This window comes from Varanus komodoensis, unplaced genomic scaffold, assembly GCF_004798865.1.
Source record: "Varanus komodoensis strain SLA01 unplaced genomic scaffold, ASM479886v1 scaffold5, whole genome shotgun sequence".
In the NCBI taxonomy this organism is placed as follows: domain Eukaryota; kingdom Metazoa; phylum Chordata; class Lepidosauria; order Squamata; family Varanidae; genus Varanus; species Varanus komodoensis.
In genome coordinates this window covers 28,200,922-28,218,831 of record NW_025336087.1, presented here as the reverse complement: position 1 = coordinate 28,218,831, position 17,910 = coordinate 28,200,922, and the positions used below count along the sequence as shown (strand labels likewise).

At 42.0% G+C, this 17,910-nt stretch overlaps 1 protein-coding gene across 8 annotated transcripts in view; it reads right to left on the bottom strand.

Annotated features, from left to right (window-relative positions):
* FER (FER tyrosine kinase) overlaps positions 1–17,636 on the bottom strand; it is a 190,327-nt gene extending 172,691 nt beyond the window's left edge. For 4 of the 8 annotated variants that reach the window (XM_044446573.1, XM_044446579.1, XM_044446580.1 and 1 more), the window contains exons 1-4: positions 10,634–10,834; positions 9,376–9,642; positions 5,891–6,064; positions 4,310–4,409 (exon numbers count right to left, since the gene is read on the bottom strand). In XM_044446573.1, the coding sequence (XP_044302508.1) occupies positions 4,310–4,409; positions 5,891–6,064; positions 9,376–9,582 (481 nt within the window). In that variant the 5' untranslated portion in view covers positions 9,583–9,642; positions 10,634–10,834. Of the gene's footprint in view, positions 1–4,309; positions 4,410–5,890; positions 6,065–8,359; positions 8,421–9,375; positions 9,643–10,633; positions 10,835–10,870; positions 14,133–14,895; positions 17,108–17,581 lie in introns of those variants that run through there. The other 4 variants (XM_044446574.1, XM_044446576.1, XM_044446575.1 and 1 more) reach the window with 4 other exon arrangements.
* Positions 17,637–17,910: the final 274 nt, after the last annotated feature.

Here is a 17,910-nt window from a genome sequence, read left to right as displayed (position 1 = left end):
TCTGCAAAAGACGCAAGGCGATAATGGCATGGTAAAATCCTAGTCTAGAAGCTTTACATGGCTCTTGGAATCCCAGGCATCCATTAAATTTGTTCAAATATCTTCAACCAAATGCAAGTTGTTAACATTAGGCCTGCCTCAAGTTCTTAAGTCAATTTACACAGTTCTTAACTTCAGTTTATTTACTTATGTCCTGTCTTTCCAGGGTCTCGTGAGTTTCAACTAGTCGTCGTAACAATTTCAACTAATTGCTCTCATTTCTATTTTCAAAAGGAGACTGGCCTCTGTTTTTTGCCCCAGAAAGCCTTCATTTAATATAGATTCTGTTGCATAATATATCCTGATTAGTTTACAAAATGTTTTCTGAATCATAATTTCAAAAAATCTACCACACTGCAAATGGACTTCCATCATGTATCTGCAAGATCCTATTCTTTCTCCTTTTACTTTTTTTCTCTCTTAAGGTCAAGTGGTTTCAGTTGGCCCTAATAAAAGTTATCTTACTGTTTCTGTTTTTAGGGGTTTCCCTGCTTATGTTGTCCAGCTACATTTTGTCTTTTCTTCTATAATTCTAGTTAATAAGAATTGTGTATACACAAAGAGTTAAGTATGACATTTTTATTCTTCTTGTGCTAGGAAATGACTAATGTGCAGCTACTTCAGCACTCCTTAATTCTGTATACATTCAAAAATCTCAGAGCACAATTACTTTGGGACATCATTCATATACATAACTTTCTGGCACAGTTCACGCTAGTACAAATCCTGGTTCCCTCCCCTGTGCGAAACACCAATTGCAAATGCTCAATGTAAATGTGCACAGGATTGCAAGCTAAATAAAAGTATTGCACTAATACAAGAAAAGCGCATACACTAAAATGCTTCTAGGTGTTTCTGAGATATGAGAAGGCATAGGTTTTATGAAGAGTTTTAATGAAAAAAATCTCATCACAGAGCATGCCTTTAGGACTAAAAGTCTAAAGCAATATTGTTCAAAGTTTTAGAACTCGGGCATCCCTTCTAAATGTACAGCATATTCCTAGTCCCCCAAGACACTGGAAGGTATTTCCATAACAAGTGAACAATCAGATACCCCACTGATGAATATGTGGCATACGACTGTGGGATTAGGGATTTGCAGATGTGGTAGTAATCCAGTGACAGCATTAGGAGAGAACTAGAAGGGGTGCTTCGCCATTTCTTCAAATTTATGAACCTGAGCATGGAAAAGTTGCTGTGGTTAAAAGTCCCACATATTCCCTACAATTATGGTTTGAACAGTTAGCATAGCTGCCTGCATGGCTCTGCAATGCTACGTTTTTGCTGCAAGAGTAAACAAACTCCAGCTCAATGTGGCACATGATCTGTTCCCTCCTGGGAAGTTTACAATCCTATCTTCACACTTGTTTTGGAAAGAATTACTTGACAGTTGGAGAACCATAGCACCCTGAGAGCAGGTGCCCCTCAATATTGTCCAAGCAATTCCCTCACTCATACAACTGCAGTTCTGTGCAGGTGCAAACATGCAACTAAAAAAAATTAAAGCTAAATGAATATTTTGTGCATATTAGATGCCCAAAAAATGTCTGCATTCTGCTTGGAGCTGCTTGAGCAACTTGCTCTCAGAACAGGTACTGTCAGGAGCCAGGTTTCCCCCTTAACACACTCAAAGCAACAGACCATTCCTTTCCTTCATTCTTCAAAGTACATCCAGTAAGCACAATCACCACATAATGAGACTGAGCATGCAGAGAACAAGTCACTGAACCCAATCTAGCAACTACATCTGAGAACCTTCTTTTTGAATACCCCTGCACCCCCCTCCCTCTGGGAGAGCCCTTTTGGGGGAAGGCAAGCCTTCACTGTTTGCTGTCCCTCTAGCAGACTAGCCCTTCTCTACCAATGCCACTTCATGGGATCAATAAACATACCAGGCTTGGCTGGCTCCTGGAGTTCCTGCCCCACCACGCCACCCACCCGCTTCCAGCAGGTGTGGATCCCAGCTATTTTCAGACTCCGCCTGAACACCTGGAGAGGGCAGCCTTGAGATAAGCCCCTTTTGCTTTTCCCATCGCAATGTCTGAGCATGCCAGTCCCCAGGACCCCCATTTCCTCTAAATCTGCCTGACCTTAGAACACATGCCAAGAACAGCTGCCCCTTTCATTCCCACCAGGTACTACAAAAGCTAGCTGTCAAGCTGGGCTTCATGATCTTTGAGGGAAAACAGAAGGACAAAAAGCCACAAAAAGCTGACAATGGCTCAAGATCACACTGAGGAAAGCAAGCTAGAGGCAGTTGCCTCTAAGCATCATGTGAGCACTTGTAGCCCAGCTGACACTGATGGGTGCGCCTGGGCAAACTGGCAAGGCATTTTTGCCACTCTAGCCCAGTAGCTTGCTAACTGATTCTGGGTATTCATGAGGGACAGGTCAGCCTGGCTTCAGACAACACAGCTTCAGCTATTAACCACCCATTGGTTGTCAGCAGGGCTTGTTGTCTGCAAACAACCCAGCCTGCAAGAATCCATATAGGTTCATATGACACATCAATCCCTCACAGGAAGCATTGTACAATGGACTGTCACGTTGTGCAAGCCTCAACACTTTTCAGGCAATTGATGAAGTAGTTTTCTCAAGTACAACATTCTTAAATGTTTCTTCAAAGCAAACAGCATTAATATTTTTGCTTACTTGTTTTTAATTAACCAACAGCATTATAACAAATATTTCAGCTAGGTAACCATTTCCAGAATTAGATCTATAAATTCCTTGGAAGAGGCTATTTGTGCAATGTTTATATTTCACATCCAGTTTTACAGAAGTATATATTACACTAAGGGAGAAGAATAAACTACTTAATATTCCTTTGAAGTACTTCTTTTAAAGTAGAGTTGCATTTCCAATATCTGAATATAGTTTGAAGTAAGATTTCATTTGAATTGAAGAGGGAAAAGCTATGCCTGCAATAAATTATGGCTAACTTGCAAATTACTCTTGACTGTACCACCTTAAAAACCCTAATGATTAGACATTAAAATTAATCTTTTACTTGAAAGCATCTTACTTTCCATGGATACTTGAGAATTCAGCATTTTTAAATTACATGAACACTTTGGCCTCAGTAAAAACATGGATGAAAAACAAATATTTATGTCAATAAATTGAATTATGTTTCATATTGGTTATGGTTTAAGTTCTAGACATGTTTATCTTATAGGCATATTGCTATTCAAAACTACCTATTTAATCTACCTATTACAGTATATATGAAAGTTAATCAGTTCCTCCGACATAGCTTAGTGATTTCCTTTGAACCATCTTCTAAACCAGAGGTCCTCAAACTTTTTGAATAGGGGGCCAGTTGAAAGGTCCCAGCGATGGGCACGGGCCGCCAAGGTGGTGCAGGTGGCGGGGTGCGGGCCAGGGCGGGGGGGGGGTGCATGCATGCGCACGCAGAAAGGCAGGGGCATCCCTGCGCAGAGATCATTTTCTCCCAATGAGTCCAAAACGATCTCCCTATGAGCAAGCCGGTGCCTCGAGGCCAGCTTGCTCACAAGGAGATCATTTTGGACTCACTCAGAGAAAAGGATCTCCCATCAAGGTGCCAGCTTGCTCGCAAGGAGATCCTTTGAAGAGAAATCAAATCCCTGTCATAACATAATACTGTGTTTGTTCTCTGCTGCTCAGAACAGAACAAGTCGTTTTAACACCTAGGGTACTTTAGGCTTGTTCTTCCTTAAAGAGCAGGACCTGTGTTATATCAAAACTCTTTTTAAAATGTCAAGCACAGCTTGTGACACAGAATAAAGGGAAGATGACAACACAACATGTTAAAAGGGGCTAGTTGTTGCATAAATGTGGGCAGGGCTTTCAGTCTGGTTTGCATATAATAGCAATTTGAGGGCCACAACAACTCATGAATTGGTGTGTCATACAGTAGCAAGTGAGCTCTCTCTCACAGGCTTATTGCTTTTAATAAACACCCATTCCTATGTGTCCTAGAGAAGAAAGACTGAATGCAGCATATTAAGAGACTGAAAAGCAGAGCTGGAAGTAATCTCAGGAAAAGACTGAAGAGAGCCTACTCAAGGAGAATTGGAGGAAAAGGCTGCACAGGGCAAGACAAGCTGTCTAGTGTTGGTGGTGGAATGGCATAAGGCTTAATTCCACACTGATGTAAAAAAGGGGGAGCTGGTGAAGGTTTTTGTTAATTGGCTCACAACTTCCGCCAAGGTTTTATTATGCACAGTACTTTAAATATATCGTGAAAGGGTCAAAGCAGTGCTACTATTTAGTATTATGAACCTACCTTTAGACAGAGCTTCCTTGTACTTCTCTTTGGCAGCATTTACTTCCTTAATTAATTGTCTATAACTAGATTTTAATTTTTCCAAATCTGTTTTTGTAACCTATCAAGAAAAAACAAAAATATATCAAGGCACTTTGCGTACAAACAGCCACATCACTAGAAATACAGGGACTATTCACATAATCAGGCTGAACAATGCAATATCAATATACAAATATTACATTCACTTTGTACAAGGCCTATGTTTAACTTATATATCATCCAATAGCTGAAGTTTTCTCAGCAGCCTCCACAGTATAGCACTTGAATCAATATTATGATTAATATCTTTGAGGCAAAAAGACTGTAAGAATGCTTTAACAATAGCTAGTTCAAATCAGTAAATCTGAGTAAAACAGGTCGGTATATAAAGACAATCATTAGATCCAGGGTTCCTCTCATTCATAGAACAAAATGAGATCCACTGGAAATTTCCCACTGAAAGAGAAGAGGAAGACAATTTTCATCAATTGCCCTTTACACCATTTCAATCCCCTGCATGGCCTCCCATTGTTTCTGTAGGGTTTCTATTTTGGAGTTGCAGGGACAAGTAGATATCAGATATCCCCTACTACCTTTCTCTGGCAGTACCACCTCTTTTAAGTCGGAATCCAAACCAATTACATTCTTTCACAAAACTAGAGCGACATACTAAGAAGATCTGCAAAGTTCAGCATTCAATTCATAAGGGATGCAAAGAAACATTTGAACTGCACCTTCACTGACGACCTCCCAGAAAAAAATGAGTTCACCCATTTTTCAAAGACTTGTTTCTGAAAATGGATTTTGAGTTGTGTCCCCATTTATTAAGGCAAATCATCTTGAAACACTGAACTGTTTCACCATGTAGACTGCTAGAGGTACATATTAGTTGCACATAATACTCTCTTCTGAGTAGTAACCATCAACACCATTTGTAGGTTAATGTAGGAAAGGCAATAATACTGTGTTTCCCTGAAAATAAGACACTGTCTTTTATTTTTTTGGCTCAAAAAAGCACACTAGGTCTTATTTTCAGGGTAGGTCTTATTTTTTATTTTATTTTTAATGTGTACAACAATCCACACTTATTCATGTACAACAGCATGAATACATGTACATTTGGTACATTTGGTATCACTCCACCTGTGACAGGAGCCGGCGCTATAGAGGAAGCATCGGCTTGTATGACACTGTGCGGAGGGAGCAGAGCCGCATAAGCATGTTTCCTCCACACGGTGCATTAAGATAAAGTTAAGTTCAAACATAAAGTTTAAAAAGGATCTTTATGTTCCCCACTGGCCCTGGGAATAAACACAGCTAGGTCTTATTTTTGGGGTAGGTCTTATATTTTAGCAAGTGCCAAAAATAGTAGTAGGTCTTATTTTCGGGGAAACACGGTACTTCCCTATAGAAAGTGTTCAACCACTTACGTTCATATACACATATGCAAGTTTACTTAAAGAATAGCCATCAAGAACAATTCAAAGAGTTGAAGCTCAAAAATATCCTCTCAGTTTAATTTTTGCTAACTCATTATTTTTAAGTGATTGAATGAGATACCTTGAACATCTCTGCCTCAATTTGCTGGTGAACACCAAGATAACTCTTCTTGATTTGCTGCTTGTCTTTGATCATCATGGTTAGCCTATGCAACGGCCCAGCATTTAAATCTTCTGCATGTGTCTTCATGATCCTGCTGAGCTGTTCTGTTTGCTGCACAATGAGCAGCCATGACTTGGAGAAGAGAGATGAGTTTATTTGTAACTTAATGATAATCAAAAGAACGGTGCATAAACTTCTCTCTCTCTCTCATTCTCTCTCTCTGAAATTAGCAATCTATGAAAATAGATCACTATGCAGTGCAATTAAAACATCCAACTGTATTTGTGTTCTCAGGTACAGACAAGTGATCTGACAATTACAACATGTACACACATTTGTGTCAATCTGAAATGCATTTGTTCAAGCACATTTGTATCTGTTCCATAAAAGCAATTAATAAAAGAAAGCCATACTACTATAATGTACAGTTAATAAAAAAATTAGAAGCAAATATTACTTTAGATTTTTGGAAAAGATATGAAGAAAAGTCCACTACACATTCTATCTATGGACTAAGAATATTATAAAGGAAAATGGGAAGAGCTTGGTCTAATACGTGTTTTGGACAGAAAAGAGCATTTTCTTCTTCAAAAGATTCTTTGGTTTATAAAATAGTATTAATTGAACAGAGCCACAATAGACAAAGAGATCACAAAAGTAACAATAAATAAAAGCTACAGTGAAGACAATTGATGTTTCAAATTGCAGAATGTAAAGAAGATGAAACAATGCAACTATCCTTCTTACAACAAAAAGCAACAGGTGCTGAACTCCAGGGATTGCTAGTGTTTGCTTACTTACAGATTGCTAAAAAGTCCAAATAAAGTTATTTACACTACTTATTCCAATGTATAGTTTGCTACATTCTGTTTACTACATTCACTAATGCCAGCAGAAGGTAACTGCACATTAAATAAGTAGATGTCAAGACACAGACCTACTGGATTACCAGTTCAAAGCACACATGATCTAACCATTACTAGAACAGTTGAAGAAATATCAACAAAAGCATGACTGGAACATGTTCCCTGTAGGTCTTTAGCAGAGGTAAAAGTATATTCCTCTACACTCTTGAGGAGTGGTAGACCAAGTAGAGGAAGGAGAATGCCATAGGGCAGTGGTGGTGAACCTATGGCACGTGTGCCACAGTGGGCATGCAGAGCCCTCTCTGTTGGCACATGAGCCAAGTCACCCCAGCATTGCCCTAGCAGCCAAGCATAGGATAACAGCGCACACAGGGGCCATGCACAGACTCAGAAAGGAGTAGTGGCGCCAGGGGATGACGTTACAAGCTGCGACTGATCAGCCGCAACTCGTCCGAGCTTTCGCATAGCTGGTCAGTGTGCTGCCAAACATATATATATTAGCTTGGACTGGCTGTGAGGCGTTTTTTCTAAAATAAAACCTTACTTTTCAGGTTTTGTGTTTAGAATGAGCAGAAATGATGAGCTGTGCAGAAAACACTACACAGGGTAGGCTTTTTCAAAATCGCCCTCTTTTCACTGGAACTTTAGCCATGTATTAGGGTTAGGGGCGTCCGCCAGGGTAGGGTTAGGATTAAACAAAAACAAGGTGCCCTGGTATGATTTTGATGGTTGGAATGTGTTTAGAATGGGCGGAAAGAATGAGCAGTGCAGAAAAAGCTACTCAAGGCTTTTTCTAAATCTCCCCTTTCAATAGTATTTTACCCCTGTATTAGGACGAGGGGAGCGTACCAGGGTAGGGTAGGGTTGGGGCAGTGGTGGTGAACCTATGGCACGTTGCCAAACAGGCACGCAGTGCCCTCTCTTTCAGCACGCGAGCCAGGTCGCCCCAGCATCCCCCCAGCAGCCAAGCATCGGGTGACAGCACACATAGGGGCCATGTGCATGCTCGGAAAGGAGTAGCGGTGCCAGGCAAGGACGTCACGAGCCATGGCTCATTAGCCTCAATTCATCCAGGCTTTCACATGGCCAGTCTGTCCACTGCCAATGATATTTGTTTTGAGTGGCTGTGAGTTGTTTTTTCTAAACTAAAACTGCAGTTTTCAGATTTCATTGTAGTGTTGGCACTTTGCGATAAATAAGTGGATTTTGGGTTGCAGTTTGGGCACTTGGTCTCTAAAAGGTTCGCCATCACTGCCATAGGGCATAATGGACGTGGAAGGAATGTCGTGAGCAGAGCCAGCTAGAGCCAGGGGTCAGACTAGATGGTCCGGGAGTCCCCTTCTGACTCACTCTGTTTGTATGTTTCAATGTTTCTATAATGGAGGGGAAAGATCTCAGTACTCCAAATGTAGTGCAACCTTGGCTATAATGTATAGCAAAGTTATGCAATTCTGTAAACGCAGAGTTGCCAGGGCAGGTGGCACTTCCACCATGCATATGCTTACAGACACAATTGCAAGCATGCATTTCAGTGCACAGATGGCAGGGGCAGACCTATTACCTGTTACGGACCAGACATTCAGTGAACAGATGGGGAGGAGCCTTAGCTTGCAAAAAGAATTCTGTGAAATAACAAATGTAAACATGTATGCATCAGTTCAGATAGCTCATAAAATGATGTGCTGATACATTGGATGGTGCCTTACATAACTGTTTGACCTTCGAAGTTTACTGACATCCACTCAAGTGTCAGAGGAGCATGGAGGTAAGGATTGCCTCCACACTTCTCCTGCCCTACAAAAGACATTGATGACCAATTTGAGCCATCTGTGTATTTTGCCTCCACTTATTAGGAGGGGTTGAAGCATTGCCAGAATTGTATATATCCCATTGCAGCCTCACTCCTCTCCTTCACACACTCTAGCATTAAAGTCATACATGCCACTTCAAAGCCACAGCTAGTATAGAAAGAACCTGCTTGTGAGAGCTCAAGAAGGGCACTCTGCAGTCCAAGTCCTAGCTTCTACCTTGGAACACATTTTCAAGGTTGGAGCAGAGATTCCAGCCTATACAATGGCCATCTGCACAGCATCTAGCAGCCACCCAATTGTGCTCTTAAAAGGAGGAAAACCTATAACTGACTAAAGAAGCAACCTAAAGCAATAGTTATAAGAACATTCACTTGAGCTCAGAGACTGTCAGATGCCCTCAAACTCATTGTAATATTAACCTAAGATGCACTGCATCACCTAAGTAATAATCAGTTGAAAACAAACAGGAATGTAAGTACCAGACAAACTATAAGAAGGAATGCATAGACAGAGCGACTCATCTGACATCCACAAATAGGTCAGCCAGACACAACATCAGAGTAATTCACCCAAAAACATAAAGTAGTTGAACACCTCCAAGACTAGCTATATAACTCTTCACAAGTTTATTTAAGTGTAAACCAACTGAGTACTATGGAGTGGACTACTCCAATCAGTATGCTTAGTACTGCAGCCTTATGTCTTTTAGTGCAAATCACAATTTTAAAAGATGGTCCAGTTCAAGTTACGCATAACATTTTCTTACCTTAGATACATTACTAACATAATCTTGTTGTAAAGTACTTTCTTTATCAACTTGACTGCAAAGATTCTGCAAAGTAGATGCATACTCTTTATCGCTCTTTATTCTCATGGCCATAAATTTCTTCACTGTTTCTAACAGTCGTAACTCCCAATCTTGCAGTTTTAGCAAAGCTTCATGAGAGTACTTCAGGTCACTTCCAAACCCCATCTTCTATAAGGCACTAGATTATGAAGGGCAATTAGTAAAGTATTCTTCTGGTCAGCACATCTGGAAGCACAACAAGACTAATGAGAAAAATGTTGAAGGCATCTTCTAATTATATATAATTCTACCTTGCTATGACAAAGCAAGACTTCCTGCTCCTAAAATAAGAAGTCACCTATAGAGCCCTCTAAAAATATGATTTTGAAAGGATTGTATTTCTCAGACATGTTGCTCCACCAGAATCAACCACATCTGTTGGCAGCCTATACTAATATGCATGTCCCCAAATGACAAAACAGGTATGTGTGCACTAGCTATAAGTAAAATCAACAATATGATCAAAGTCCAGTAGTTTGAGGACAAAATGATTACACTGCTTCAGAGCAATCAGATGGCTGCTAGGAAGCCAGAGACAATAACGTATTTAGCTCACAAGCTTAAAGTTTGCTATATTCCCAGATGGTGGGGGAAGCCAAACAGCTTGTAAGTTTGCAAAATGTCAATTGCTCAAGCTTTAGTACACCTTTGCCAAAACCAAATTGAGAATTACCACAAAATAATGCAGCTACTGTTGATGGAATAAGTCCAAGTTCAAGAAAAACTGACCTTTGAAGTATATTGTGTAATAAATAACATTTCAATTCAATTCCAGAGCTTCAATCAATTATAGTCCACACAATAGTCTACCTGCCAGTACTTAGGATTGCTGTGCCCTTGTTGTTTTTTTAAGGCAATTTCTTGCACATTTATATCAGAACTAAGACAGTTCATGCAAGAAAGTTGTTTAACAAAGGTAAAAACTTATAGGAAGAGAAAGCACAAGTTTGAAGGAAATATAAAGATTTGCTCAGCACAGTGAAAGGAAAAAAAATGCAATAAATGTTCCGATCGGTGCACACCCACAAAGCATTTTCTGCAAAGGAATACCTCATCTACTTAAATCACAAATGTCGGAACATGCCCTAGGTGGGACACACCATAAATAATGACTAATGACACAAGGATCTTCTCCAGCTAAAGTTGACTACAAGAAAATAAAATTTGGCATACAAACCTTTTTAAAGTGATCCTTTCCACAAAGTTATTTTTTTCCAACAGTATTGCTTTGGCTCTTGGCACAGTTCTTCCAACTGTCTTTTCTTTCAATTTTGTAACCCTTTAGAAAAAAGAACTGCATAATTTAGTTTGCCAAACACATAAAGTTAAATGTCGTAAGTCTTAAAAGTGTATTAGACAGTGGCTCCTGCATATCAGAGGAGGAAAGTTTCAGTGAGACTTTCACAAAACAGACCATGTTCCCAGCTGCCTTCTCCAGCCATGGAAATTTGTTGCTGAGACCATCCTCTTGCTCTGTGCCACGAAACTTTGAGGTCCTGGTTGACAGCCATAGCTCTGGCCGCATCATGCAGCACTGGGCCTGAGCATGTAACAGGACGGGGGCAGAAGCAGAGAGGAAACACACACAGAGAAAAAAATCTGATAATCTCAGAGTTCCTCAAATGGTGGCACAAAAACCACCCCATTAATTGTGAGAACAAAAGGAAAATAATAGAGCCAGGAATCAACAGACATGATTCCTATTGTGTCAGCACAAGTACATAAAATCCACAATAGTTTTGCATCTGATGTCTTAACAATAAATTTCTTTACAATCTAAAAACAAAGCTCCAAATCAGTCAGAATTTAGTAGCAGACAGAAAAAAAAGAACAATCAATACATATCCATTCATGAACCTTGAAGAAACAATCCCTTCATTCTCTTGTAGACTCACTCAAACTGTATAGAGGAGGTTATTTCCTGGTGAGTCATGTGCCTAAAAGGCCAGTCTCCCATCCTGAAAACTAGGACTGCATCTCATTTCCAGTTCAGGGCTGGGCCACTGCCTACACCTGTGGTTCAGTAACTGGGTGCCTGGAACTCTGGGCAAGCTCCTGATTCCAGCAGGATCCCAGACTCAGTGGATGCTATCACTGGGGATCCTTGTCCAGGAGTCCCTTGGAAGGCAGATTCACTGTTTGAGCTGCATCTGGACCTAGTTCTTCCATGGCTTTTGTTACTGGTCTGAGCTAACTGGTCCCTCCTCATACAGATAGGTTCAAGTCTCATTTAGCTGAGGATCATGATAATGAATGACTGAAGGTTACTCTGCTGCATCATGAAAGTGTCGTATGTTCCTTGTACTGATTTATGAATGCTCATGATAAAAAAGATGTAAAATGGGACTAATCACCAGTACCCCATAAGGTATCTGAGAGGAAGATCTTTGAGCATACATTATGATGCTTATGGCAACCAAAACAACCCCATCAAAACAATTTGCATGTCACTATGTAAGATTGTAAATACTGATGAATGCCAGAGAAACACTGTTTGCTTAGTACTGTAGACACTCCTACAACTTTTGGAAGGAGACTCTGGTTTCTAATCCCTCTCCCATTCCAGCAGCCATGGAAAGAAACACAGAGGCTGCCTCCCAAGACTGAAAAGCCATTTCAGGGAAGCAAAAGGGGGCATTCTAGGGGAAGGAAAGTAGAGGAGAAGCCAGGACCCATACTATCTTGTGGCATCTTCAGGCCCAACCCTACCAGCTGACACTTCTACGTGGACTCAGTTGCCTGTCTAGCAGAAAAAAACTACAAGTCTCATGGAGAAGCAAAAATTAGCTCCATTGTTTCCTCTATTCTGCTAGAAATCTTCCAGGAGAGCAATGGAAATTGGGACCACTCCCAACACTGGAGTGCTCTTTCAAAGGGCATAGGATTGTGCCTTAACTTACAACACAAGCTTATTCATAGCCTCTTCTAGTCACTCATTCTAGGTGGATCTTTACAAATGCACAGACTAATTTTAAGAACTCCAAAAACTATACTATGCAAGCAGCGGGTCCTACATGGGTGTACGATAGGATACTACTATATGCTTGCATGACTTATGCTGGAAAACAGTGAATAAAAGTGTTTTTATACCTGTCTAGGAAACTTTCATTCAGCATTTTCAAATGAAAACTTTCATTTTGTCTATTCATGTGTCCAATAACCAACTGACACAAAGGAAATCTACATATAATGGGAGTTCAGACAATCCTCCACATGTTCACAGAAAACAAAAAGATGTCACACAAGGTAGATCAACTATATACAATCAACACATTCAGCACCCATGGGAAGGGCCTCTACACATGTACATCAATCAGCACATAGAACCCATCAAGTGCATCTGACAAGCTGATGATATGGCCACTGAGAATGTTATCAATGAGGTCCCACACCTCACACATTTCTTGAAGGCATAGGTGCAGATCATCTGAAGCCACTGCATCTGTACAGCTTGCTGGGTTAGGCCCCCACATACATACACAGACACAGCTGGTGTGTAACGGGACCTGGACTTTTAGGAGTACAAAATTATATTGTTTTAATTTAAATATACATAAAATGGCCTCAGGCCCCATCAATTGCCAAAAGGGATTTTAGCAATCTGATATTAATACTCTCTTAACTGTAGCCTAATCAAAGAGGCTGGATGAGTGTGTTGCTTTTTTTCCAGAAACGGCCAACCATACTTCTTTCCATCAACAGATTCTTTTCCTTGTCTCTCATGCTCTTCTACTTTCATATACATAATTCCCAAGATATCTGGATCCCAGAATAAAAATTCTGTTACTAAATTTGATAAATTAATCATGTATAAATTCTCAGTGCTATTCAATAACAACTTTCAACTTTATTACTGAATAAGCAAAGCTCAGGGAGCAACAGTGTCTTCTACCAATTTAACATTTTTAGTGGGTCATCAGTTGTACTATCAGTTAGAACTAAGGGTAAATATAAATATGAGAACTAAATATGCAGATCTCTGTTCTACACGAGATATAACCAAACAGTACAGTTTAAGTTACCGGAATTTAAAAATAGAGGTTCAGATTAAATAAAAGCTTGAGAATGAAAGAAATATTGAAGCAGCAGCTGCTTAGTAACACTATAGGACATCCAACTAGCCAAATCATTCTGGTACTCTTTTTTGGTAAAGCACTAGTCTGGTTATGAGGAAGGAAAACAAGTTCAACATCCAGAGCAATGCTCACTGAATTGCTTTGGGCAAATTACCATAATTACTCCTTATACTATCTCATTGGTACACCTAGAGCAAATCAGATAAGGATATGAGGTCACCTGCAGCAGTCCCTTGGGAATTAGAATGAAACCTCAAACACAAGTCCCACATGCTCCCAGCCTTGAAAAACTGAAGTGCACCTGAGGTTACTTTGAACATAGCACACAGAAGGGCAATAAACTTTGCCTTGTACCTAAGAAAATGCTCAGCTAAAGAATGGGAACCATTATAACTAGAGAATCACAGCTCATCATCATTCCTGTTTTAGGATAAAGAATGGCGGGAAAGCATACTGCAAAATATTCCTCCCTTGTGTTTTTGTGAGGCCAATAATAACTGGACAAAAGTGCCCGTAGAAACCAACGCTGTCAGGTAACTCTAATAGTTTAATTTAATTTATTTATTTTATCAATTTATATCCTGCCTTTTTCCTACAAAGGACTCAAGGCAGCTTACATCATTCTCCTCCTCCATCTTATCCCCACAACAAAGACCCTGTGAGGTAGGTTGGGCTGAGAGTCTGTGACTGGCCCAAAGTCACCCAGTTGGCTCCATGGCCAAGTGGGGACTAGAACCCAGATCGTCTGAGTCCCAGTCCCACGCTCTTAACCACTGCGCCAGACTGCACCAGTTTTAAATATGTTTGCATATTCCTGCATAGTTCAAGAGTCTCTCTGGAACAGGGGTTTCCAACCACCAGTCTGTGGACCAGCGCAGGCCTGTGGGAGATCTCCTGCTGGTCCATGGGGGTGAGGGCACATCCCACTTGCTACAAACCAGTTGAGGGCTGACTGTGCTCCACCATCTCTTCCTCAGTTGGCATCTTGTTCACAGGGGTGCACCACTGCAGGGGCCAGGGAGGGGAGAGACAACTCGGTGGAAGCCATGCCATGCCAATTTTGGTATGGGGGGGGGTCACATTTTTGTTGTCCTGTTTCTGGTTGTTTTGGAGAGTGTTTTTTTTTTCCCCTTTTTGGTATTGTTTGAAAACTAATACACAGAATACAGTATTATGTGTATGGTGCTTTTGTTTCTGCCTCAGTGTTCCCAGCTGTGGAAAGGTTGAAAACCACTGCTCTAGAACACAAACTACCATCTTTTAATGGCTCTGTAGCTAAACTGACTAACATTCTTCTATCAAGACAAACTATAGTGAGGAATGAAAGCTTCTCTTGACCATTGGAGTTTGGCTAGGTACTGACCACTTCTTGATGTAACAGCAGCACTCCCCTTATGTCATTTCCAAAAAGTTTGCAAGCATGATGGTAGGTCCCTCTTTCACTCATGTGAACAACTTTAGGAGACAATTACTATCTAAAAGCAGAATAAAATGTAGTAAATACACTATTAATATATTAGATAGTTGGATTTTAAATAAGCAGAGATATGAGGATTAAAAACATAGGAGGGCTTTCTATATCAGCTCCTCCAGCTTAATGTTGTCTACCCACGAGGTCTACCCAGTGTTCTCCATATGATTTAAACAACTTTCATCAGCTCCACCCAGCATGACTAGTCAGGGGTGATGGTAGATGTAGTCAAGCACATCTGAAAAACTGTAGATTGTCTATACTTCTTCCTAGTCTACACTGAATGGCAGCAGCAGGAGAGTGTTTCAGACCAGAGCCTTTTCTAGCACTACCCAGATATACTAGAGAACCTCAAATCTTTTGCATGAAAAGCATTAGGAAAAAGCTAGGGCCTTTCTTTCTTGCTGCAAAGTTAGAAACAGTTTCACACTTTTCAGCATAGCTAATAAGTTATCCTACTCACCCAACCTCCAAAAAACACACATGTAACAAGTTGAAATTTTTTTGACAGTGACACATTTTTATAGACATTAGATATTTTATTAAACACCACATAAGATTGAAAACCAAACTTTTTCTTACACAGAACACTGAAGACAACCACTACAAAGGGAATAAAAGGTCCTATCATAATTATGTGAAAATCTATTCTGCCCGCTTAGCTAGCCACTAGTGCTGTACAAAAAATAATGCCTGGCCAGGAATAGATCAGCTCATCAATGCTTTAAGAGCTGAGTTACACTTAAATGGATTGTAACCTTTAAGCAGAGGCATTCTTCTTCCACAAGTATGAAACACAATCACTTCTTTCCACAAAAATAGATGACATCCAAAAGGCTCCTTCTGGTAACCTGAAAAAGTTGACAACTGGACAACAGTTTCAACCTCCAGCTATTGTGTACAACTGAAGCTAACTGAATGCACTGCCATGTGTAACTTCCCACTGTACTCAAATTCTTTCTTTACTACTTCACCCATTCTCCTTTAAGATATCCTTTCTCCATCAGGATACACAAGCAGCAGTGACACCTCAGCAATGAGGCAGAGATAACTCATTTCACACTAACAACAACATGGAGGACTAGGCACCATTATATTGCCATCACTACCTATTCACCCTTTTCCTCTGTTGCCAAGGCACGGCGTAGCTCAATTTCTAACACTGCAAGACCCAGAAAAAAAACAGATGCATGTAAGTGGATGAAGAGAGCAGCTTATATGAAGAGTAACTGCCTCATTGTTTTACTTATCTGCAGCCCTGCTGGCCCCTAAAGAGAGGTAGCATCAGCCAAAAGCAGCCATCTGTCTCTACTTTCCCTTTGGGAAGCATTAAGTGAGAACTGGAACCAGACAAGAAAGTGAAAGGAGAAAGTTATTCTTCAGAAGAACAACTAATACTCCTGGCACTGCCTCTTCAAACAGGGCATGAAAAACCGGATGCCCAATGCTTGCAAGGAACAACCCAGTTGCTTCTATTGTCCTACATGCCTCACCTTGGTCAACATGACAAGGAGGACTGGCGCAGGCAGCTGACCAAAGGAAATAAGCAGAAGCTTCCGCAGTTTCCACATGCTTGCCTTTTGCCACTACTGTGCTACCACTGCCTGCACATCTCTTTACATGCATGCTCACCTCAACTAACCCTCTTGTTGGGGGCACAGAAGCAGCAGAGGCCACATACTGACCCCAGCTGCACTACCAAGGGGGATGCGGGCAAATGAAGAGAGAAATCTTTTGCTGCACAGTAGCACAGGGCCAACTCTCTACAGGCACCAACCTGTGCAGGGCAGGGAAAAAAGCAAGTAAAATGGGACAGTGCTTTCACTTGCCACCTGCCTTCTCTGTGTAGTGCAGAGGGCTCACTTCTTGCATTCAGTGAGAAAACAGGTGAATGATGAGAGAAGCAGCTGTTCTTTCCCAACCATGGCTCCCTTCCCTGCTTCCACAGGTCCCCAAGCAGGGCTACCGCTTGTGGCACTGTTTGCTCTACACATCACTAAGCAGGGCCACCAGCATCCATGGCCCACTAAGCCCCATTGTTCTTTGGCCCCACCAGAAGTGGGAAGATGCACGAGTGAGACACTTGGCGGCTGCGATGCGAAAAATCTCTGCCGAAGTAAGAATCCGCCGGAGGCTCCTACATGGTCCGTCCCCACCCGCCTCCGCCTTCCACCATGACCTGGCTGAGGAAACAGAGCACGACCGGGTCGCAGGGGAGCCATCGCCGACCCCCGCCCAGGAGTACAAGCCAGGCCAAGCAGCCAGTGCCCACCCTCCTCCCCCGCTCCCAACGCAGGGGAACTGCTGCTCCAGCTGTGCTGACAAGCGCCGGCAGCGGCGCCTCCTTCTCTTCCTCCTGCTGCTGCAGCCGCCTTCTTCTTCCCTCCCTGCCATTATCCCTGGAAGCAACTCCCCGGCACCACCCCCGCCCACCCCGCAGGCCCAGGCACCCGCTCCCCGGCGACCCCCGCGCCCTCTCGAGCGCCCCCGGCCACTCCCGCCCTCCGCCCGCCCAGCCCCAACCCCAGGCAGAATCCCACGGGCAGCACAACAAGCCCCGAACGAGACGTCCACCTACCTGACAAGCTGAGCCCTCCGCCACAATACGTCCGTCACCGACCCCGCCTATGTCACGTGAGACAGGCTTGGCGAATCCGCTCCCGCTGCTCTAGCCGCCGCCGGCCAATCCACTCTGACCTCGCTTGCCGCCGCCGGCCAATCCGAGCGCGCTCTTGGCTCCTCCCGGAGGGCGGGGAGAACACCTGGCCGACTAACCAATCCATAGAGGCAAGAAAACGGTCGCTCCCACCCCCTGAAGTTATGTTCCCAAGGTGATTGGCTGGCTCGCGTGGGTGGGAAGGGGCAAGAAGAGGATGTTAACTTCCTTTCATTGAGTGGAGAGAAGTT